General features: G+C 63.8%; 1 protein-coding gene across 3 annotated transcripts; it reads left to right on the top strand.

The window, feature by feature from the left end:
- Positions 1–708: 708 nt before the first annotated feature.
- Positions 709–23,151, top strand: COL9A3 (collagen type IX alpha 3 chain). 3 transcript variants are annotated; one of them, XM_079945786.1, is made up of 32 exons: positions 709–1,563; positions 2,058–2,126; positions 3,315–3,350; positions 3,963–4,034; positions 4,661–4,714; positions 5,841–5,876; positions 6,109–6,132; positions 6,350–6,403; positions 7,017–7,070; positions 7,482–7,523; positions 8,621–8,677; positions 9,084–9,137; positions 9,753–9,806; positions 10,001–10,054; positions 10,490–10,543; positions 10,886–10,939; positions 11,715–11,768; positions 12,705–12,758; positions 12,854–12,907; positions 13,093–13,137; positions 13,299–13,352; positions 13,433–13,486; positions 13,981–14,034; positions 14,140–14,211; positions 16,058–16,093; positions 16,597–16,641; positions 17,974–18,006; positions 18,182–18,328; positions 18,499–18,553; positions 19,059–19,241; positions 21,425–21,502; positions 22,326–23,151. In XM_079945786.1, the coding sequence occupies exons 1-32, from the start codon at positions 1,486–1,488 to the stop codon at positions 22,514–22,516; spliced, it is 2,055 nt and encodes a 684-aa protein (XP_079801912.1). In that variant the 5' UTR covers positions 709–1,485; the 3' UTR covers positions 22,517–23,151. The 3 variants fall into 3 exon arrangements, with proteins under 3 accessions (XP_079801912.1, XP_079801911.1, XP_079801913.1); XM_079945785.1 differs by lacking the exon at positions 709–1,563 and having other exon boundaries at positions 1,594–2,126; XM_079945787.1 differs by lacking the exons at positions 709–1,563; positions 19,059–19,241; positions 21,425–21,502; positions 22,326–23,151 and having other exon boundaries at positions 1,594–2,126; positions 18,402–18,515.
- The last annotated feature ends 143 nt before the right edge of the window (positions 23,152–23,294 follow it).

Below are 23,294 nucleotides of genomic sequence, written 5' to 3'. Positions count from 1 at the left end.
CCGTGGCTATCTGGGTTCGAGGCAGGGGCCGCTCTCCAGGGGGAGGGTGTTTCCGGGCAGCAGGTGGGAGGGTCTGCACAGAGCTGGGAGTGAGTTTGTAAGGGCGGGGGCGGGAGGGGGGGTTCCAGCCGCTTCCCAGCCAGGCTTCCTCTGAGTCTGGCCCGGCAGCGCAGGAAGGAGAGGGCTCCGGGCGGGAGGTGCCTTGGAGGTAGGGGTGGGGTGAAGCTGCGTGCCCTACACCCAGCCCCGCACTGCATCTCTGAGGATGTCCTGAGATGACTCTGACTTGGCGGGAAGGCTGGAACTCGGGGGATCCTCTTGGCCCTTCCTGATAGAATCCACCCTCCCTTTGGAGGGTGTGGCCAAGCCTGACGAGCAGCCCACAGCTGAACCCAACGGGGAGGGGAGGTTTTAACTGTTTCGGTTAGCTGCATGCTCCCTCCTGGGCTAATTCCCGTCATCTCAAAAGTTCTGAGCTCTCACCTGCAGAAACGAAGCTCATCCTAAAGCAGCGTTTCCCAGGGAGTCCTAAAGCCTCAGACGCCTGAGGCGGGGCTGGGATTCCGGGCATTCAGTGGCTCTGCAGGTGACCTGGATGTTTGAGTGTCCCCGGGGGCTGCCCTTTACCCCGCTGTCCCCATGCGCTCCCGGGGTGAAGCAGAGCGTGCCCAATCTGGCAACCGCTGGGCTGCCAAGGCTTGTGAGAAACGGGAACGGCCCACGCCCGCCTCAGGGCTCCTGCTCGGGCCTCAGGACCACGGTGGGCCTTCCTTCCTCTCTGCAGGGCCCCCGCTTGGCTCTCGGGGGCGGGGCCGGGTGAGAGTCCGGCCTTTGCCACTGCTGGTTCACATGAATGGACCACTCAGTACAGTTAAAGTTTGGGGAGAGGGCCCTGTGGGCAGCGTTCCAGCCTAGCAGGCATGGCCCTAGAGTCTCTTCTGCCCACGGCAGGGCCCCGGAGTGGGAACCGGGGCCGCGGTGGGCCCTGTCTCACCCCTGGCACAGGCGTGTTCACCCTCTCTGGGGGTCTTCCTGGGCCTTGGGCAGCCTGGGTCCCTCTCCGGACCCTGGGGAGGAGTATGGGACTCACCCACCCCGCTGACAGGACTGCCCCTTCTCCAAAGGAGCCCTTCAACGTGGGATTCTCCCTCTCCACACCCTGGTCGAGGACCAAGGGGAGAAAAGAGCCTCTTTCTTGCTTGCTAAAAGGTGCATGTGTGTACCTCACCAGTCCCAGGGTAATTTTAACTCAGAGGCTGGCCAAAAAAACGCCACTGGGTTTCTTTTCTTCCCCGACTGTCTCGGCAGGGAGGCGCGGGGCAGCGCAGAAGCCCCCGCCCACCCAGGTGGGCCCAGCTGAATGGGGGGCTTGTGTGAGGGCCAGTGGGGCGGGAACTGGCGTCCAGCCCACCGGCAGCCCCGCCCGCCGAGCCGAGCTCAGGCCGCTGCCACCCCGCCGGCTCCGCTCAGAGCGTGTGTGCAGCCATGGCCGGAGCCCCCGCTCTGGCCCTGCTCCTGCTTGGGCAGCTGCTGGCCGCCACCGTGACCGTGACCGGGGCGCAGGTGAGCGCGGGACCCCGGTGCGCTGGGTTCGCCTTGGAAGGCGGCTGGGGTGGGGGTCCGTGGCTCTGAGGTCTGCGTTGAGCAGCGCAGCCAGGGGATAAGCTCCCCGCCTCACCCCCGGGGGCAGCGAGGGAGCCGGGGAGCCCGGGGCCCCGGGGACAGCGGGCACAGTCCTGTCGCCCCATAGCTTCCTCGCCATCCCCCGGCTAGCCTCCACGGACGCCAGGACACCTCGGAGATGCGCGCAGGGCCTGCCCCTCCTCACCAGGCAGGGTCCGGTGCCAGCGCTGTGTCTCCACCAGAGAGATACAATGTGGCCTTTGTTGCTTGCGGGGCTCAGCCCCGACGCAGCCCCTCCTGCCCAGGCGAGGTGGCAGGGGACACTGCCAAGGCCCTGGACAGGCCCTAGCTCTCCTCCAACCAGGGGGGACCCCCCCCCCCGCCAGCGGGAGAGGGTGGGGATGCAGCTGCCTGATGACATTTCTCCATTTCAGAAAGTGGGACCTCGAGGCCCCCCCGGCCCCCGAGGACCACCTGGGAAGCCAGGCAAGGACGGCATTGATGTGAGTGTGTGGGCGGGGATGGCCGGGGAGCTTCTGCGGGGTTCTCGCTGCCGCCCCAACCTCCCTGAGCCCCGGTCCTGATGGAGAGAAAGCTAACTGCACCTCCCAGGGCTGGGGCGATGAGCCAGCGCCCCTGTGGGGAGTGAAACGGGACAAAGACGATCCTTGTTCCTTCTCGGGGGTGGACCCCCCGGGGACTGCCTCCCCAGGACGGGGGCGGGTGGCTCCATGGTGCTCTTGGGGCTGGAGGTGTGGGCACTGGGTGTGTGTCTCTGGGTCCCCAGAGGGGTCTGCACTCCTCGTTTCTGGGGGTAAAGGCTGTCCCTCTGGGTGGGTCTCGTTGGCGGCTACTAGAGGCTGGAGCCAGCCTTGGACGGGGCTGGGGCTTGGCTCTGCCCCAGAAGTGGCCTCCTCCAAGGGCGCCCCCGCCTAGGCGTGGCCGAAGCTCTATGGGAGGCAGATGAGACCCTGAAGGCTGCCCCCAGGACCCGGCGGGCTGAGAGCCCCCGACTCAGCCACGTCCGTGAGAGTCAGGGCCCTGCAGGCCTCTCCTCACCAGTATTGTTCCCTGGGTAGAACCTGCCTCCTTCTGGGTCCCCAGGGCCCTGCCTGGCCCTTGATGGTCCTGAGTCTCCCTCCCGCCACCCCAGCCGCAGGGCCGTCGCTCAGTGTGGCTGTATTGGGCCCTGGACCCAGGTGGCCTCCCCTCCTGGTGGGGCTGGGCACTTGGCGCCCCAGGGCTCCCCAGTCGTTCCCTCTGGGGACGTTTCCACTTAAAGCCTGGCCTGAAAGCCTCGGGTGAAAGATGTCAGAGCCAGTGGCCGTCAGGGTGGAGAGGGTGCCAGGGTGCCTTCCCGGTCCTCTGTGTGTCTGGAGGCTGCCACCTCCGACCGGGTTTCTGGAGTTTCTCAGGCAGGCGGAGAGGTGGGGCTTCATGACGCCTCCCACCGTTCCTGGGGTGTCCCTGTGCCCTCAAAGTGGGCTCAAATCCCCAGTCTGTCCAGCTCACCCCTCTCCCCACCACCTGCCTCTGCACCTGGCCCTAGAGGGGAGGTGCCTACAGGTGTGGATGATGGGGTGAGGGGCTCCATCCTGCCTCCTGGGGCCTCCTCTGGGGCCCAGCTCTGCTCCCCTGGGCGGAGCTTCCAGAGGACCCTTGGTCACGTGTGGGCGTCTCCCTCTCTGCAGGGAGAAGTTGGTCCTCCAGGGCTGCCTGGGCCCTTGGTGAGTGTCCTGGCTGCGGGGTGTGGGGGGAGGTGGGGGGAGGAGGCCTCCTTCTAGTCTGGAGGGGACGGGTGGGCCTAGAGCAGGGGGGTCATTGACACCCCTTCCCACCATGCTGGGCCCCGGGTTGCCATAGGGCGGCCTTGGAGCAGGGGCAGAGCGGGAAGAGGTGGGAGGGGTGTGGGTGGGACCCAGTGAGTCTCCGGGCAAGTGCCGGCAGGTCAGGGAAGAGGTCCGTACAGACCTGCACATCCAGCCCGCCAGAGGTCCCACAAGTGAGCCGTCCTAGAGCCGTTCAGGCCCTGGACTTGAGGGTCCCGGGCTCACGGAGGGGCCCACAGAGGGGCCCACTGGCCCTTAGCTGGGGAGGCCAAAGCGTCTGGGTGAGTGTCCTCCAGATGTGACCGAAGGAGAGGAGAGGGGCAGCTGGAGGGGTAAGGCCTCCTGGGGCCAGCAAGGGGAGGGCAGGGCAGCAGGAGGGCTGGGGCTCTGGTGAAGAGGGGCCCATCCAGGGCTGCTAGGTCGTGCCCCGCTGGAGGACACTCTTCTCCTTGGTCAAGGCCAAGGCTCTGGCTGGAGCTTCGCTCACACCTCTGCCCTTTCCCTCCACAGGGACCGAAAGGGGCCCCGGGGAAGCCAGGGAAACCAGGAGAAGCCGGGATGCCGGGACTGCCTGGTGTGGATGTGAGTGTGCCGGCCCCTCCTTCTCCTCCCACGAGCCCCCCACTCCCCTCCCAGCCTGGACGGGTTCCATCCCAGCGCCCAGGAGTCAGATTTAATTGCTGTTTTCCAACTGGGCCAGCTCAAGCAGGAAAGCCAGGCCCAAGAGTGTCTCCGGATGTCCCCCGGCAGGGTCCCTTGGCCTTCATCCCATGCCTGTTAGTGTCTGGCCCCGTCTGCCAGACGCCAGCGCCAGCGCACAGGCGAGGTGAAAGTCCCGCCAGCTCTGGCTTCTCTGGGAACAAAGGCCCATTATCCAGACCCCTCCGAGCCCCAGGGTGCCTGCGTCAGGGGCTCCTCGGGAGCTTAAGGCCTGGCCCCAGGCCTGGGGGCTTCGCACACACTGGAGGGGATGTCAGAGGGGAACTCTCCTGCCCGTTGGGCTTGCCCACTCCGGCAGGTGCTCCAGCCGCTGGCTTCCCACCAGGTGGGTGGTGGGTGGGGCCAGAGGGGAAGGTGCCCGGCCCGAGGGTCTTTCTGGCCTCTCTCAACAGGCTTTAGTTAGGGCGGAGCCCACGCCTGCTTCTTCCCCGAGAGGGCACGTCCTTCCCATGTGACCCCTCCATCCCTCCTTCCACCTCCCTCCCCAGGGTCTGACCGGGCACGATGGACCCCCTGGACCCAAGGGCGCCCCCGGAGAACGGGTAAGGCAGGCACCGCGTCCAGTGGCTTCAGCTCAGGGGCGAGGTCCCAGCCAGGGGCAGCCAGGCTGAGCACCAGCTGTCCACAGGCTGTGGGGTTCTGAGGGCAGCTGCTGTGACTGCACTGGCTGGGCCCCGCCCCTGCCGTGGGGTGGAAGGGGGCTGGAGGGCATGAGGACACAGGGTGATGAGTGCCCCCTCGCCCCCTCTCGTCAGAGCTGTCCCAGCCCTCAGACCGTGCTGCGGGGGCTGGTATGGTTGGGGCGTGAGCGGCCCCACATGCCCTCCTCCTCCTCTGGTGAGCTGCTGCCCCTCTCTCTGTGCCCACCCTAGGGGCCCACGGTCACCCAGCCTGTCCCCCGAGTCTGACCATTGTTCACCAAAACCCCCTTTCTGACCAACCAACTCCTCTCGTGGCTCCAAGTGCAAAGCTGAGACCGACAACTCCCTCCCTGTCCCCCCTTCGAGAAGTGACTGTCCCCCAGCCCTGGGGTGCAGAGGGCAGGGGGGCTGTGATGGGGGGAGGGCGCCAGGACGCAGCCCTGCCTTTGGGAACTGGGCTGTAGGAGTGTTCTGAGTGGGAAACAAGGAAGAGAGTGGCTGCTTTGATGTTTCCAAGGACGTTGGGGGAGTGGGGGAAAGTGGGGGAAGGGAGGAGGGGGGACTAGCTCCAGGCTTTCTGCAGGGAGCCTGGGGCACAGGAGGGGAAGGGCCTCCTGAACAAGGGCCCCATCCTTGGGATGCAAGGCAGCAAGAGGACCAGGAGGGTGCTGGGCGGACGGGCAGGCCACCAGCTGCTGGAGGTTTGGGGCTTCCTACTGTGGACCAAGGAGTCTGGAGGGTTTCCTGGAGGAGCCGGGCATCAGGCTATGCTGTGTGGCTCAGGTCACACCTGGCATGTGCCTTCCTGGTGGCCTGCAGTAGGAGGCTTTTCCTCAGGACTGCTGGTAAAGGACCAGTCCCAGGCCCCTGGGACATCAGAGGTCCCCCCGACCCCCTGTCGGTCTTCTATAAAACAAGAACCCCCTCCTCAGGGGAGATGGACTTGAGAGGGAAGGGGACAGGTTTGCAAACATAGGCGACGGTGCCTGGGCCCAGCCCACCCCTGATGCCCCCTTTCGTTCCGCAGGGAAGTCTGGGACCCCCAGGGCCACCTGGGCTGGGGGTGAGTACTGTCTTCTCCTCCTGGTGGGAGTTTGAGGGACCCCAAAATGCCACGTGTGCTGCCCCTCTGCAGCTTCTCCTGGGGGTTGGCCCCTGGGCTGGGGGCCTGGGTGCTATCTGGGCTGTGCCTTCTCATCCCCAGCAACTCACCTGACAGCTCAGGGGGACGGGGTGGGTGCTGGGCGACCTCCTCCCGTCCCAAGCAAGCTCTGACCCCGTGCTTGGCATTGCAGGGCAAAGGCCTCCCTGGACCCCCCGTGAGTACTGATAACCCTCGTGCCCCCCCCCCCACCCCCGAGCATGCCCGCCACACCCCGAGCCAACATGGCGACCAGGTCCCAGACCAGGACTGGGGCAGGGGGGAGAGGGCAGGCTGGCCCTGTGTAGGGATATGGGAGCCTGGTCTGGACTCCCCGGGGATCCTCAGAGCTCCTTGGGTGCAGACCCCCAACTCTCACTTCTTACCTCCCCCAGGGAGAGGCAGGGGTGAGCGGCGTCCCAGGCGGAATTGGCCTCCGGGGCCCCCCGGTGAGTGTCTGCCAGGACTCCCCAAATGCAACCATGGGGGGGGCCTCCCCGCTTTCCTTCCCTTTTCCCTCCCCTGTCACCGCCTCCCTGTGCCCCTCCTCTCCCTCCCCCTCGCCCTCTTTCTTTTTTAAAATTTATTTATTTATTTCTGGCTGCATTGGGTCTTCGTTGGCTGCGCGCGGCCTTTCTCTAGTTGCGGGGAGCGGGGGCTACTCTTCGTTGCGGTGCGCGGGCTTCTGGCTGCAGTGGCTTCTCTTGTTGCAGAGCACAGGCTCTAGGCGCACAGGCCCAGTAGTTGTGGCGCACGGGCTTTGTTGCTCCGCGGCATGTGGGATCTTCCCGGACCAGGGTTTGAACCCGTGTCCCCCGCATTGGCAGGCGGAGTCTTAACCACTGTGCCAGGGAAGCCCCCCTCGCCCTCTTTCTTGGTGGGCCTTCGTGGCTGACACCCAGGACAGGGCAGCGCAGACCTCAGGACGCGCAGGGCTGGGGCGGGCCAGCACGGCAGCACTGGGGGTGCCCCCATAGGGGCATCTTCTCTCTGGAAGTCGCGGGGCCCCTCACTCAGGTCGGGGCTGGCCCTGCTCCGTCTAAGCCATCATCCCCCCCACAGGGACCCTCTGGACTTCCAGGCCTCCCTGGCCCCCCGGGACCTCCCGGCCCCCCTGTGAGTACTGGGCAGGGTTCTAGAGCCTCTCAGGAGGAGTCCCAGGCATGACGACTGCTTGGTGGGCTTGCCTTCCTGTCCCCAGGGTGCCCGTCCTCGGGCCCCCCATGCCCCCAGCCCCAGCTCCCATGTCCACGTCGAGAGTCCTGGCCACACCCCAGACGTGAGCCAAGTCCAGGCCGGATCCATGTGCCTCAGCTGACCCAGGGCTAGTGAGGCTCAGGCCTAGTGGCCACCCCGCCCCAAGGGCAGGTGGTTTCTGTCATTGTCACATGCCCTGCAAGGGGGGGGACCAGCAGTACCTGGCACTGGCCACGGAGGGATGAAGGGCCCCTGAGTCCCCAGGAGGTCTTGAGTGGGTGGGGGGAGGGAAGGGGGGGCCACGTCAAAACTGGCGTCTCTCTGTTCCAGGGTCGCCCAGGGGTCCTTCCCGAAGGCGTTACTGACCTTCAGGTGGGCACGTGCTGTCTTTGTGAAGCCCTTTGTCGGGGTGCCTGTCTTGGTGGGAGGGGCCCGTCTGGAGAGCACAGGGAGGCAGGGACGGGGGCCCCTAGGGACGGGTTCAGTGCCGGTGGCACCAGCTTTGGGTACAGTTCCCCCGAGCTGCCCCTCCCCGCCTCACCGGTCTACCCCGGCATGCGCAGCAGCACGAACTGAAGTCAATTTAAGCAGAATCACGTGTCGCCCCGCCCCGCCCCTCGGCACGGAGCGTGGCTGCGCTGGGGGCGCGGACGGGAGGTTTCCCCGTCACAAAAGCTTCCAGCCCGGAGTCTGGGGCCCGCTTTTGGTTGTTGAGCTGTGTCTCCCGTCAGAAGAAAACAGCGACTTTGGAGGCCTGGGGCCTGTGGGCTTCGTTTGCACAGCTGTTCGTGGGCCAGGCCAGCACCCGGCCTCCTCCTCGGAGCGGCTGGAAGTTATTAAAGGGAGAGCCTGGCCCAGCCCGTTTGCCCACTGGGGCCCCTGCTGCCCTTCTCTCCCCAGCCCGTGTCCCGAGTGCTTGACGGTTGGCGTTCTGAGGGAGGGTTTGGGGGTCCTCTGGAAAGAGGAGGACAGCTGGGGGAGGTGGATGGCACTGGCTCTGTGCCAGAGCAGCTGTGGAATGATCCAGACACCCCCATGCCGCCCCGGGCTCGCCGAGCCCCCAGGTGTGGAGCATGCGGCCTGTGCCCGAGGACCACGTGTCCCTCCCGGAGGCACCTCTGGCGCCGAGGGGACCCCCGAGCAGAGCTGGCTGCAGAGCCGGGCGCGTGATAAAGGCCCCTTTGTGCAGCCGGCGGCCATGACGCTGAATAGCTGCTTTGAACCTGCGCTGGGGCTGAGACATCGGAGCCGGCTATGAGGGGCCGGCGGCCGCGCTCTGGCTCTGCGGCCCCTCACCGCGCCCCACGGTGGCCCTGAATGAGGCCCTGTCTGGGCTCCCCAGGAGGCCCCCATGTGGCCCGAGCTCCCCTTCACCCACCCCAAATGGCCCATCTCCAGGCCCCTGGGTTCTGACCTCAGCACTGCCCCAGGTTTACTGGGAGGGGTCTGACCATTCTGTTTCCCAACAGTGCCCGGCCATCTGCCCGCCAGGCCCACCGGGGCCCCCAGGAATGCCAGGGTTCAAGGTGAGCGGCCACTGAGGGTTGACTCAGACCCCAGCTCACCTTCACACCCCTAGGAGGCGGCGGGGCCCCCGTGTGGGCGGAGGTCCGGGGGGAGGTGGGCGTCCAGAAAGCCTGCCCTGGTTGCAGGATTGTTGCAGGAAGCAAGGCGGGCTGGCCCCTGCCCTGCTGGGGGACCTCGCTCTGTCCCTGTCCCCCTTCACCGCGGTGACCCGCTGGGGACTGGGGGGGGCATTGAGAGAGGGCATGGGGGAAGGCTGGCCTCAGGCCCCCAGCCCCCTTCCCTGGCCCAGCCCTTCTCCTCCCAACCGGGCCTCTGTTCCCCAGCTGGGCCGGTGGGCCAGGCAGGCCTTAACTGGCTCAGGGCCGCTTGTGGGGTCTGTACCGTCCACCCGCCGCTGTCTTTCAGGGACCCACCGGCTACAAAGGGGAGCAAGGAGAAGTCGGCAAGGATGGCGAGAAGGTGAAGGCGGCTGGCGGCTGGGTGGCGCCCGGGGGTGGCTGGGAGGCACAGGCACTTGGGGGCGTGGGGGCTGGGTCTCGGGCAGGGCTGGGGGTGTGTGAGGACGTGCTGGCGGCATCTCGGTGCCCTCTGACGGAGCAGCTTCTGTGCACGCCTCCCCTCGGGGCCCGGCTCTTAGAGGCGGGTGATTTGGGGCAGGGTCTCTGCACAGAGCCCGCAACACCTGGCCTCACACGGAAGCTCCCTGAGCTTGGGCGGGCCCGCTGCGGGCTGGAGAAGGTGGGCCTCAGCCCGGAGTGGCCCCCAGTAGTCCCTGCCACTGCCCTGGAGGGCATCTGGGCATCCTCACCCACAGGCTGCGGGCGAGGCTGGGTGCCCTCTAGCGCGGCGCGAGCCGCCAGACTGCCGTGTGAGCAGCAGAGGGGCTGGCCGCCGCCAGGAGGAGGTGTCTGGGGAGGGCGGGGGAGGACACGGGGCCACCCCTCTGGGCCTTGGGGGCTCAGCTCTGAAGTGGGGCGACGCCCCGCATGGCAAGGGCTCTGGCAGCGGGGTGGGGCCGTGGGCTCGGAGAGGTGGGGGAGAGCTCGGGGCTGATGCCACCCTCCTCTCCTGCAGGGTGACCCCGGCCCCCCCGGGCCCCCTGGCATCCCAGGCACCGTGGGGCTGCAGGTGAGTAAGGGGAGGTGTTGGACAGGTGAGGATGTGGGGTGGGGACAGTCCACCAACTCCCAGGACGGGAATCGGGTGCGGGTCCTGAGGCAGGGTTTTGGGGGATATACCAGAGCCCTTCAGCAGCTCCTGGGAGGTGTGCGGTCCCGGGGGCTGCCGGCCCAGGCCCTGCAGCTCCAGCTCTCTCCCTGCAGGGTCCACGGGGCCTACAAGGGTTTCCAGGGCCACTCGGACCCCCCGGGGACCGGGTAAGTCCACCAGCGCCCCGCTGCCTGGCCCTTGAGGGGCTGTGGGCCAGCCCGAGGTCAAGAGGTGGCTGGGGGCCACCTCCAGACGTTAGATGGGCCCCTTGAGCGTGGGTCCTCACCAGTGGCCACAGGTGGCCTGTGTGACCGCAGCCCTCTGGGCCTCCACTCACTGGATGTTTCCCAAAACCGGGGCCTGTGAAGGCTTTTGTGGCTTGGGCCCAAAGGGAATGGGAGAGGCAAACGGGACAGCAGGGGAGGCCTTGGCAAATGTGGGAGGGGGAGGGGCTTGGGGACCACTGGGGGGATGACGGGGGAGGGGCCTGCTGGGGGGCTGGGGTGGGGGGCTCCCGGCGGGCCTCTCCAGATGGAGCCGGGTGCTGGGGGATGCTGCCCAGGCTTCAGAGGAGAGGCTCAGGTGCCCCTTCTCCTCCACAGGGTCCCATCGGATTCCGAGGGCCCCCCGGGATCCCAGGAGCCCCTGGGAAAGTGGTACGTGTGTCTGGGGGTGGGGGGTGGTCCCGTGCAGGCCCAGGCTCTCTTCTCTCTTGCTCACTCTGACGCCTCCCCCAGCCCCACTGGGCTGCCCATCCCGTGGGCACACCTGGGGGGAATCACATGTGGCACACCTGGGCAGGTACCAGTGGACACACCTGGGGGGAGGGGGCGAGTCCAGAGTCAGCCCGTCCTTCGTGGGAGATTTGCGTTCTCTCTTTCCAGACATGAGGTGAGGTGCGGTGAGTGTCCCTCTGACCTCTGTGACCCTCAGCATCGTCACCCTGCTCTCCCACCTTCTTGAGCTAACTCTCTCCCCGTCCCCCCTTGTCATTGCAGGGTGACAGAGGCGAGAGGGGCCCAGAGGGGTTGCGCGGCCCCAAGGGCGACCTCGTAAGTGAGAGAGCCTGTGTTCTCTGGGTCCTTCCTTGGGAGAACCTGATCCACAGGGCGGGTGGGTGGTGGGGGATGGACGGTAAGTCCAGGGAGGCGAGGGGCAGCTGCCCTCTCCTGCGGGTGGGGGGGAGCCGCTGGACAGTGCCAAGCTGGGCCTGGGGGTCCCAGCCCTCCCCCTGCCCAGGCAGCTCCCCCAGGAGTCCCCCGGCCTTGTTGCCCCCGTGGCTCCTTGAAGCTACTGTCACCTCGGCAACCCCTCTCCGGAGCAGCAGGGCAGGGTCCGGAGGACCACACTTCTGAGTGCGCACCCTGGCCCCTGGCATCCGTCAAGAGGCCCCGGGCGGTGGGGCCTGACCTTGGGCCGAGGATGCCCAGCTGTGAGATGCAGTAACAGAGCCAACGACTCTCGGGTTGAGCAGAACATAAGTGAAGCCGAGAGATAATTCAGCATCTCACGGAATGAAGTGACCGTCTCTGAACCATCCCATCTTCCCCCCGCCTGAGCCTAGCGGCCGGAGGTCCAGGAGGCGGCCATGTGATGCTGCCGCATCCACGGGACCCTCAGCTCCCGGGGTGACGGGCCTTTTCCCCTGGGGGTCGGACCCGGCCGACACAGCTGTCCCCGGCCCAAGCTCAACACCTAGAAAGTGGGGCGCACGGCGCGTCTAAGGCTCCCGGCCTACCTCCCCCGCCCCCCTCCCCTGGACCTAGTGAGGTATCTGGAAGGAGCAGTCCCGATGGGCCTAACTGCGGTCCCTTGCCTGTCTTTCAGGGCAGGCCTGGTCCTAAAGGCGTCCCTGGCATGTCCGGGCTGGTCGGAGAGCCGGTGAGTGCCCGTGGATGCCAGCATAGGGGCGGAGGGGGCTCTGCCGGCCCCTTGCTCCCTGCCCTTTGCACCCGCTTCCCCGGGAGAGTCGTTCTCCTCCCACGGCCCTGGGCTATACTTGGGCCAGCTGCGCGGGCCACCGGCCCTCCCTCGTTTCGCTCTGCTGTCGCCTTCTGGAAATGCCTAATTTGTGGGTGAAGGGCCCGCACACTTGCGTTTTGCCGGAGGCCACGGAATCTTTTGCCGTCTAGACCACACAGAGGTAGAGGGTCTCGGGCTGAGCTCATCTGCATTCCAGGGGCACGTGAGGGTGGTGGGGGACCGGGTGGCACAGGTGGGGGGCATTCTGAGGGTCCTGAGTACTGGCCCTCCCCACCTGTGCCCCCTCATCCCTGCTATGTGCCCATACCCAGCCCAGACCCCCACTTCCTCCTGGCCCCCTCCCCATCCTGGCCCTAGAGGATGGGCCCCTGGGAGGCCACCTGGGGTAGCACAGCCTGGCAGTGGGAGGCTGAAGGAGGGGAGGGAGGGACCCCAGCTGCTCTCCTGGCACCTTCCCAGCACACGGCTGTGTCTGAGATTCCAAAATTAGTCAAGCCTCTAGGATTCGGCAGGCCTGAGCCCAAATCCTGGCTCCCAAGCCTCAGTTTCCCCGTCCGTAAAGTGGGCACAGCAGAACTTCCCTGGGGCGCATGAAGAGTCTGGGCGGACGCGGGACGCGGGGGGCAGCGTGTGGTCTGGGTGCATCCTCACCGCCCTCATCTGTGCGATCGGAGGGCAGCACAGGTTACTACCTGCCCCCTGCGCCCAGGAGGGCAGACCTAGTGCAGGGGGCTGGGGAAGGGAGGGGCTGGGGAAGGGGGGGGCTGGTGGGCGTGGTCTGGAGGGTGACCAGGCTGATTGCCCACTGGGCCTCACACCATCCGCTGTCCCCAGGGCATGCCGGGCAAGGATGGCCGGGACGGTGTGCTGGGACTCGATGGCGAGAAGGTTGGTACTGGCTGGCGCTCTGCAGGGGAGGAGGGGTCTGCAGGGAGTTCAGCCTCCAGGGCCTCAGCACCCCATGTCCCCCCAAACTCCCACAGGGAGAAGCTGGTCGCAATGGTGCCCCGGGAGAGAAGGGTCCCAATGGGCTGCCGGTGAGTGCATGGGGCTCCTGCCATGGCCCCAGGGACAATGCCAGTGGTCTCCTCCCGTGGGTTCCTGAGTGGGGGCGCCTGCAGGGGGCTGTGCATCAAGGCCGGGGAGGCTGCAGGAGCCCCTCACCCTTGGGGGGTGCTCTGCCTCTGGTCTTGTATGCTGACCTCTGACCTCTGACCTGCAGGGTCTCCCTGGACGAGCAGGGTCCAAGGGTGAGAAAGGAGAACCGGTAGGTGGCTTCTTTCTTCTGGGGAGGGGAGCGGGGAGGGGAGGGGAGCGGGGAGGGGAGGGGAGGGGGAGGGGGAAAGGGGGAAGCGGGTAGGCCGCAGCCTGGATCCTGGGCAGAGGGATGTGGGCAGAGCTCACGCAGGGCTCCCCCCTCCCCTGCAGGGCAGAGCTGGAGAGCTGGGCGAGGCTGGCCCCTCAGGAGAGCCCGGTGTCCCCGTGAGTATCTGCAGCCCTCACCCCCCACCCAAGTGTGCGCGGACCCCGCTGACACCCTCTGTCCCCCTCCCCGAGTGTAGGGAGACGTTGGCGTGCCCGGGGAGCGTGGCGAGGCTGGCCACAGGGGCTCAGCGGTGAGTCGGGGGAATGAAGCCTGGGGTGGGGGTGGGCCTGGAGCCACAGCCGAGGGGCCCCCTTTTCTGTGTGGGCTGCGGTGGCATTCTGGGTGCATGAAGGGGCTGAGCCTGTGAAAGCTGGGACACGGTGGTGGCCAGGCTCGAGCTGTCCTGTCCTTGAGACCTCTGTGCTGAGGAAGCAAAGTCCCAGCACCCAGCCGGCCGAGGGAGCACCCACCTGGGGCCTGGGAGGTGTGGTGGAAGCACCCCGCCTCTCAGCCCCACCATAGACCAAGATAAGGAAGACATCGGCATCGGTGCCCCACGCCAAGTCCGACTGACGCACGGGGCCCGAGGGCATGCCTGACCTCTGCGACCCCCAGCTGCCCCCCAGGATCCCTCCCACCTCTTTCCCCAGTAACTGGGCCAGATGGCTGGGGACCAGCTCCTGTGTCTGCCCAGCCCCTGCGGGGGAGGCGGAGCTGGATTCACACTCTCTGTCTGTCTTTCAGGGGGCTCTGGGCCCGCAAGGCCCCCCCGGAGCCCCTGGTGTCCGCGGTTTCCAGGTGGGTGAGGTCTGCGCCCAGGGAGCCCAGGTGGGCCAGCCGGGCTGGGGAGGGGCCTCCACTGGGCTCCCTGTGGGGGCTGACGCGCTGCGTCCTTGTCTGTAGGGCCGGAAGGGCAGCATGGGAGACCCTGGCCTGCCCGGCCCCCAAGGCCTCCGAGGTGGCATGGGCGACCGGGTAAGTGGCTGTCCTAGCAGGGGTGTCCTGCTCCTGCACCCCACCCACAGTCCCACGGGACACACAGCGGCGCCACGTCAGCGGCCCCCAGAGGCACCTCACACCATGGGTGCGCAGTAGTCGGGCACTGTGGGTGTCCCTATTGTCCCATGATATTTGGGACACAGAGGGCCCCAGTCTGGGTGACCGGGGGCCCCGGGAGGAGGCTGTGGGCTGTGTCTGGGCTCCGGCCTAGCCGCGCTACACCAGGTCCCAGGGGAACCTCAGGTGCCTTCCTTGGCCGTCCGTCCACCTGCTGGCAGTGACAGGACCCAGGAGCTGCCATCTCTGGCGCCCCTTCATCCCGGGCTTGGTGGGCCACAGAAACCACGGCCTGGGGCTGGGACAGTGGGCCCTTCCTCAGCCTTCAGGCCAGAAACGCCAGGGGTCAGGGGCATGCCAAGGGCACCAGGGCCTCCAAGAGGTAGCGAGAGAGGCCCTGGACACTGCGCCCGTCCCCGTGGGGGCGAGGGGCCGGTTACTGTATCCCCTGCCACCCCGGTCACCCTCGCCTGCACTTTGAGGTCACAGGGAAGTTTCCCTCTCTGGACCCTTTGGGCGGGTTCTTCCTCGCGCTGCCATCTGCGCCGATGGACAGTTTTTATTTTAGCATTTTAGGGGCGATTGTGGCAGTTCCCAGACAGGCCCCGATCCCGCAGCCCCCCGGGAAGGTGATCCCCGATCCCGCAGCCCCCCGGGAAGGTGATACCTAACCTGCAGTCCCCCGGGAAGGTGATCCCCAATCCCGCAGCCCCCCGGGAAGGTGATCTCCGATCCCGCAGCCCCCCGGGAAGGTAATCCCCGATCCCGCAGCCCCCCGGGAAGGTGATCCCCGATCCCGCAGCCCCCCGGGAAGGGGATCCCCGATCCCGCAGCCCCCCGGGAAGGTGATCCCCGATCCCGCAGCCCCCCTGGGAAGGTGATCCCCGATCCCGCAGCCCCCCGGGAAGGTGATACCTAACCTGCAGTCCCCCGGGAAGGTGATCCCCGATCCCGCAGCCCCCCGGGAAGGTGATCCCTAACCCGCAGTCCCCCGGGAAGGTGATCCCTAACCCGCAGTCCCCCGGGAAGGTGATCCCTAACCCGCAGCCCCCCGGGAAGGTGATCCCTAACCCGCAGCCCCCCGGGAAGGTGATCCCCGATCCCGCAGCCCCCCGGGAAGGTGATCCCCGATCCCGCAGCCCCCCTGGGAAGGTGATCCCTGATCCCGCAGCCCCCCGGGAAGGTGATCCCCGATCCCGCAGCCCCCCGGGAAGGTGATCCCCGATCCCGCAGCCCCCCGGGAAGGTGATCCCCGATCCCGCAGCCCCTGGGAAGGTGATCCCTAACCCGCAGCCCCCCGGGAAGGTGATCCCCAATCCGGCAGCCCCCCGGGAAGGTGATCCCCGATCCCGCAGCCCCCCTGGGAAGGTGATCCCCAATCCCGCAGTCCCCCGGGAAGGGGATCCACACGAGCTTGGGCTCTGACTCGGCAGCTCGCGGCGGGAAGCTGCCCTGGGATCGTGTGAGTGCAAACACCGCACGATCCAATATTCTCCGGTGGCGCCGAGCCCAGAGGCCTTGCTGTCCGGCAGCAGGGCCCGTGAAACAAGCGTGCACCCCACGTGGGGCGAGGCTTCGAGCCCCTAAAAAGATGAGGGCTCCACAGGAGGATCCAGCACACGTAGGGGCCAGGATGCCAAACGTCCGGGAAGGAGGCTGTTTCCACAGCAGCCCGGGTGCCCCCAGCTCGTCCTGGCTCCACAGCGGGTACGGGTCGCCCAGGGATCCCTGTGGTTTCTTTAACGCTGAGCCTTTCTCTGCCCAGGGCTCGGGAGGAGCTGCAGGCCCGAAGGGCGACCAGGTGAGCGACCGGTGGTCAGGTCAGCTGTGGGCTGCCCGCTGTCTTCAGGGCTGGGGGGCATCCTTCTCATCTCTCCCATCTCCCTCCCTCTCCCGCCGCGCCCCCCAGGCTGACAACTCTGGGCACCCAGCCGGACCCGGGACCAGTTGGCTCCTGGGTACAACGGGGGACGCCTGTGGCCTGGGCGGCTCCTCTGGGACCCTCAGAGTGGGGCGTGTTCCCTGCTGGCCATCTGGGTTCCAGGAGCAGATTAGAAGTGTTTGTTCTCCAGGCGGCACCTTCTCTCTGGGGGGCCCAGGAGCAGGGGCGGGGGCGGTGGCGCAGCTCTGCTTCTGACCCCCCGGGAGCAGCAGGAGGACCTAGAAGAGGCTAAACCCACCCGAGGCTCTGCTGACTGTCTGCTTGGTGCCTGGGCCGGGGTCGGGGTCTTGGGCACCGGCTCCCACCACGGTTGGAGGACGGCAGCGTGGACAGTTCTGCAGCCTTGAGCTGTGTCGTTTCAGGGCATCGCGGGCGCCGACGGCCTTCCTGGGGATAAAGGAGAACTGGTGAGTATGACTAAGTCGGCCTCACTTTCGACGACAGAACTCACCACGTTCGGGGTGGGGGCTGGGCAAGGGAAGCGTCTGCAGGTCCAGGCTGGGGTGGGCCGAGCTGAGGACCGAGGCGCAGGGGACGTCCTGGCTGCTGACTGGCCCCTAAGGCAGGAGGTGGCCCCAGGCCCGGCTCTGGGGTTTTCTACCCCCTCCTGTGCTCCATCTGTGTCTCCAGCATGAACTAGCCAGCGTTGAGACTGAGCTACAGAAAACGCTGCTTCCACAGAGCTAAACCTCAGGTCGAGTTTAGAATAAAAGCCTGACGGAGTTCGTCGACAGAGCCACACCTCGGGGGCTGAATGAAACGGAACAGTCAGGGGGTTTGGGGATGAAGATCTTCGTGGCTCCCAGTGGTGAGGGTCTCCAGTTCTGTGACTGAGCCCTCCTCTGAGTCTAGAGGAGACGGAAAGGGCTCAGCCCCAGGGACCCTCGTCTCCAGCACAACCTTGTAGCCCAGAGCCAACTTTTCCCAGCTTGAGCTGAGACGGTCTCAGTCGTGTGCGCGAGTGTCCTTCATCTGGTGAATTCCTAGATGACCTTGACACACGGGACCCTGGGAACAGCCCCCCGACCTGCTCCATCCCTGCCTGCGAGGCGGGCAGTGCCCCTCACACTGTGCTCTCAGCGACTTACCACTCAGGCTGTCTGAGCTGAAAAGCCTGGCCCCTCCATCTCCCTCCGGCTTCGAGGGGGGCCACCAGCTGTGGCCTGGGCGGAGGCCGGTGGCATGGATGGATGAGTGGTCCTGGGCCGTCTGCTGTCTGGTTGGGGCCCAGTCCCTGTCCCCGTCCTGCCAGGCAGCCTCTTGAGGTCACAGCTGGAGAAGGGGAGCCTTAGGCACAGAGACCCTCAGCTCTGCAGGAGGGAGGAGATATGGGGACATATGTGTATGTATAACTGATTCACTTTGTTATAAAGCAGAGACTAACACACCACTGTAAAGCAATTATACCCCAATAAAGATGTTAAAAAAGATAAAGAATGGGAACAAAGTACACATGGATGAGAAAAAGGACTATGCCGCTGGAGCGCCCTTTAGGGAAAATAAGGTTAAAAACTCAGTAGCTATAATACAACCTCAGCCACATAAAACGAAACCGAGAATAAGAGGAGTGACCACTGTGGCCATCGTGACACCATCAGAGGCAGCTCCAGGGAATGACTTGCTTTTCTCTTCCGTCCCCAACTAATAACCGGCTAGGCTGGTTCCTGGGGAAGTAATTCCCACCAACTAACAACACGCAAGTAATTAAAACGCACATCTTCCCTTCTGCTCTTTTGCAGGGTCCCAGTGGCCCTGTCGGACCCAAAGGAGAGGTGAGTGCCCGGTAGAGGCTGGCTCCTCGGGGCCCCCGGGCCAGCCCCGGGGCCCTGACGGCCGTGCAGATCTCAGAGGCCTGCTCTGGTCAGAAGTCAGGAAACTGTCGGCCCTTCTTCTCCCAGAGGGAGAAGCCCATGCCCTGACCCACCCCTTCCTGCTGTTTCCCTCTAGTCCGGCAGTCGAGGGGAGCTGGGTCCCAAGGGCATCCAGGGCCCCAATGGCACCGGCGGCATAGACGGCGTCCCGGGCCACCCTGGCCCCATGGGCCTCCAGGGCGTGCGAGGAGTGCCCGGCATCACTGGGAAACCCGGAGTCCCGGTACGTGTCCCTCTCTGGGGCCAGCACTCACTGGTGTCGGGCTTTTCCTGGATTTAGATCAACTCTCTTCTAGATGATCAAGGTTACTTTGCAGAGTGTGATAGTGGGGGTGCCTCAAGGAGATGCCAGCGTGCCCCCAATACGATGATGGATTTTGGGGTGAATTCCAGGGCAAAGAAGCCAGCGAGCAGCACATCAGAGAGCTGTGTGTGGGGATGGTCAGCGGTGAGTGCCCTCTGTCCCGTCCCATCCCGCCCACGGCCCCGCCCCTGGAGCTGCAGCCCCTCCCACCCCCAGCCCCATCCTCGCCTTCACCCCATCCCCACACAGCCTCACCCTCCACCACCTTCCAGCCAAGCCACGCTCCGGGCTGGCCTACCGCCCGCGGTCCTCGGGGTCTGCACTGGAGGGGGGCCCCTCCCCGCAGGGTTCACCGCGGTGCCTGGTGCACGGGGCATGGTCTAAATGTCTGCTCAATGAAGTGGTCACAAGGGTCAAATAATCGTGCCCTTTCAGCTCTTTTGGCCTCTCCGAGTCATGAGCTCTTTAAGGAGCTCTAGGGCTGTGATTCACTCTTTGGGTCACCGAGGACTGGACAGCATTTAACATGTCTCCAAAGCGGTTAAAGCCCTTTTCAATCCATGAACAAACTTCCTTTGAAAGGCAGTATATTCGCGCTTTACGTAACACCCTTCTGATGAACAGATGTCTGATCTCTGTTTTCCAAAAGAGCAAATCGCACAGCTAGCCGCGCACTTGAGGAAGCCCTTAGCACCAGGGTCCATCGGTCGGCCGGGTCCCGCTGGCCCCCCCGGCCCCCCGGGGCCCCCAGGCTCCATTGGTCACCCCGGGGCTCGAGGGCCCCCTGGATACCGCGGTCCCACCGGAGAGCTGGGAGACCCCGGACCCAGAGGTGAGTGCAGTCCACCCACCACGCGGCCACATGCCAGAGCCCCCAGCCAGTACCCCAACCATGAAATCTACCCCCACCACGCAGAGAGGCTCCCCTGCGGGGACAGGGCGGGGGAAGAGACCCAGAGGGGAAATGGGCCCAGAGTCACCTGGCCTTCAGCCAGGGTCCTTCTGGCCTTGCCGATCCATGTCTGACACACACGTCTGAGCTGCCTGGGGGGGGCCCACTCCCCTCGCCTCCCCTCCCCTCCCTCTGGGTCCACGGGCTCATCTAGAAAAGCCCTGGGAGGTTGAGCCGTTGCTAGAAGCCGCCTCGGGTACAGCCCTTCATGCTTTCAGGCCCAGCTCAGTTAATTCCTTATTAAACCCACGGGTGTGACAACGTTTTTCAAAAAGTGATGGTTTTCTCAAATACCGTTAGAATAACATTTGGGGGAGGAGGGTTGAGAAGAATGTGAGGAATGAACGCACAGGAGCCCCATTTGTACGTAACAGCACTTCCCTTCATGAAAACTGGCATGTGTGACCATTTCTGTGGCAAAAGGCAAAAATTATAAATCAAAAATCCATTTTAAGGACTGTAACGAACTCGGGACGAGTTGAAACGAGGTGAGAATCTTGATCCCACGCAGGGGTGCCATTGTAGGGCTGCCTGGTGCCCAGACAGGGAGCTGTTGGCCACTAACCTTTTCCAACAAGGCCTTTAACACTTAGTTCATTTTACATTCTAACCGTTTGCCCCTGCAGCCGGCCTGCCCCCAGGCAGCTAGCCTCACGGCCCCCATTCAGGATTTAAAGTTCGCGATTGCAATTTGTTCCAAACTTATTGACCAAATAATTTTCTGTTTCTGAAAAACAGCTTAAGAGAAAAGTTTCCAAGGGAAACTTACTTCTGTGAGCTCCTTTTGTCCTCTGTGAGGTTAAGTTAAAATACCTCAGCAGACGAAAATGCTTCCAGAATTAGAGGTATCATTTCATTACTGTTAAGACGCCGGGAGATTGAATAGTTTCAACACTAGAGGGCAAACGTGTCCAAGGCACCTTCTCACCCCGTCCCAAGTTTACCATCAGACATCTCCCTGTTGTCTTGGAGACGTGTCTGAGTTCTGCCCGTCCCTGGGCCATCTACGCCAGTACAGTCTGCGGGGGGGACGGCTGTCCTCAGAGAAAGACCAAACAAGGTTTTCCCTAAATAGGGATCTGAATGCCTTTAAGACTTTTGAAAATAAAATTCAAAAATAGCATTGATCACTTTAGGGGGTCTCAGAAAAACGGCCCAGAATTCAGGGGAGGCCACCGCACGGCGCGGGGTCAGCGTGTTCCCTGGGGCGCCTGCCTCGGGGTGGGGATGACCGAAGGTTATTGTTTGAATTAAACGAGAATATATACTGTAGGTCTTCAGGCAGAAGCCACTGTCAGGGCTGGGCTTCCATCTCCCCCCGGGGACCCAGCAGATGGGGGACCTGCTCTGGAGGCTAGGAAAGCCCAGGCCCCACGGGAGGCCCCGACTGCCCGGCCCGGGGGCTCCTGATCCTTTGTAGAAGGTGTGTTACCCTCTGCGATGGGAAAAGTGACAAACACCAACGGAAAGGAAACTGGTGTCACTGCTTTTACCATCAGGCAGGACAGACCGCGCCCAACAGTGCTGCTCGCCTCACTGAGCGTCACTATGTTGACAAGAGGCTCAATTTTCCAAGAACATCACTCAGGATAAGCTGTCTGCGGCCAGCATCACACAAAGCACAGGCCGACAAGCGGGCCCTCGTAGCAGGGCCTCGGCTCCCCTCCCAGAGACCAAAACCAGCTGCAGGTGGAGGAGGAGAGAACACAATTCAGGGGACGTTTCAAAACACCTTAGATAATTTGTCAAAAATCACGTTGAACATAGGGCTACAGGACAAACACTCAGCTGTTTCACAGGCATAAATATTGTGAACAAACTAAAGGTCCAAAAGTGCAGCTCTGAGGCTGGCGAGTCACGCGGGTGGGTGCACTCTGTCAAATCCATCCAGCCCGACGCTGCTGGGTGTCCTTTTCTCAACGTTTTTGATCCGGTAGACAGCTTAGGAAGCAGGCGCCCAGCTTGCAGAAAGGCAGGACCGCACACTCGCCGGCAGCGGAAGTCTGTCTCTGAACCTGAATCGGGGCTTCCAAGCAAATGCGTGTGTCACTTGCCCTTGACAGGAAACCAGGGGGACAGAGGAGACAAAGGCCCAGCTGGCGAGGGCCTGGACGGGCCTGACGGAGACCAAGGGCTCCAAGGTATGAGGCCGCTGTCACCTATGTTACACAGGCACCTCTGGGTGCCGAGCACGTCTCCCCTCTTCTGAGGGAACTTTTCTCCTGACGATGCACCCTTAAAGGCCAGGTTAGGGACTGTTTTAACGACCCTTTAATCAGATCGCCCTGTGTCTGTTTTAGTTCAGGAGTTTCAGTTAAATTCTATCCAACTAAAGCCATCGAGTATCTATTTCAGTTAAATTCGAACAGAATTTTCTCTTAAGTGACCCACACGTACCCTGGATATTGGCACTTTTCATGCTGAATATAAACACTTTGCCGAGAGGGAGGACGGCAGCCCCAGCCGCGTTCCATCCCGAGCCTTCTCGGGGGCTGCCCCGGGGCCGCCGCATCCGCACACACGTCCCGGGAGCAAACACACACCTGTCGGCACAGCTCCTCGCTCACTCCACCCCTCCCCGCACCCCCAGCTCCTGGTTTCTCCTCTGCCGTCCACCTGCCCAGGTGCCCACCACCTGGGGGGGCGGGGCTTTCTGTCTCACACCTAGTCCATTCCCACGCTTACCACCAGCACCGTCAGCATCCCCCTCACTCACCCCAGACCCATTCCTCACATGGCGCCAGCTGACTCTTCTCAAGTCTGAGCTGCCCTGCTTAGGACAGAACCCAGACTCCTGCGCCCTGGCCTCTGCCCTCGTCCTTCTCCGGCCTGAGCGCGCCTCCCCTGGGCCCCTCCCAGAGTTAAGAAACGAGCTACAGAAACACAAGACTTGGGTTGGCTGAACGGACACACCACTGATGTCCTCTCTCTGTGTCTCCACTCACCTTCCTGGTGTGTCTCAAGGACCGCAAGGCGTGCCCGGTGTTGGCAAAGATGGCCGCGACGGGGCCCACGGAGAGCCTGGGCTCCCTGGCGATCCTGGCCTTCCCGGTGCTGTTGGCGCTCAGGGGACCCCCGGCATTTGCGACACCTCCGCCTGCCAAGGAGCCGTGATGGGAGGGGGCGGGGAAAAATCAGGTTCCAGGAGCTCCTAAAACACAACTTCAGGAAGCGAGTGAGGAAGCGATGCCGACTGAAGCAGCCAGCTGTGCCAGGGCCCCGCGGGGAGCAGCAGTGTCCTGGCATCAATGGTCGGAGACCGCCGTGCCGTCCAGCGAGGCCTGCCCCTCCTGTCCTCAGCGGCAGCGACTGGACACTTGGTCCCCGAGAGCGTCCTTCATCGAGCTGCTGTCAAAGCGTTCTGTCTCTACGTGTATTTACAATGGTCCATTCGGCTGTAACATCATACCTCAGACCCAGGCCTATGTAATAAAATCATCAACCCAACGTTTCAGACGGATCTCGGGTGCACATAGAGAAAGGTTTGTGCAATTTCACGAGAGAAAAAAATACTCAGCAACTTGTTTACATGGCATTTGTGTAAAGGCTAAGATATCATTTCAATAAAATGATATACGAAATCTTCAGATTAATGACTGGCCACAGTATTACAAAAAAAATAAAGAATTTAATGTACAGTATCCCTTCCATACAAAGGTCTCGTCTGACTTACCCGCCTCCTTCGTGTACAAACGTTTAACTATCTCCCATTGACAGTATTTATTGCAAGTGACTGTACTGCGCTAAGGTCTATTGGTTTATCTATTGTAACAAATAAAGCCACTCATTTGAAAACCTCAGTTCCAAACACTACAGTTTATTACACAGAAAGTAATGACTCTCAATACGAAAATGAGGGCATTGAAGCAGTCTAATATCCAGCAAGTATTTCATTTACGGACACAAGTACCTTTAAAGGAGATCTCTGGAAAA

This window comes from Stenella coeruleoalba (assembly GCF_951394435.1).
Source record: "Stenella coeruleoalba genome assembly, chromosome: 15".
In the NCBI taxonomy this organism is placed as follows: domain Eukaryota; kingdom Metazoa; phylum Chordata; class Mammalia; order Artiodactyla; family Delphinidae; genus Stenella; species Stenella coeruleoalba.
This window is presented reverse-complemented; position numbering and strand designations above follow the sequence as displayed.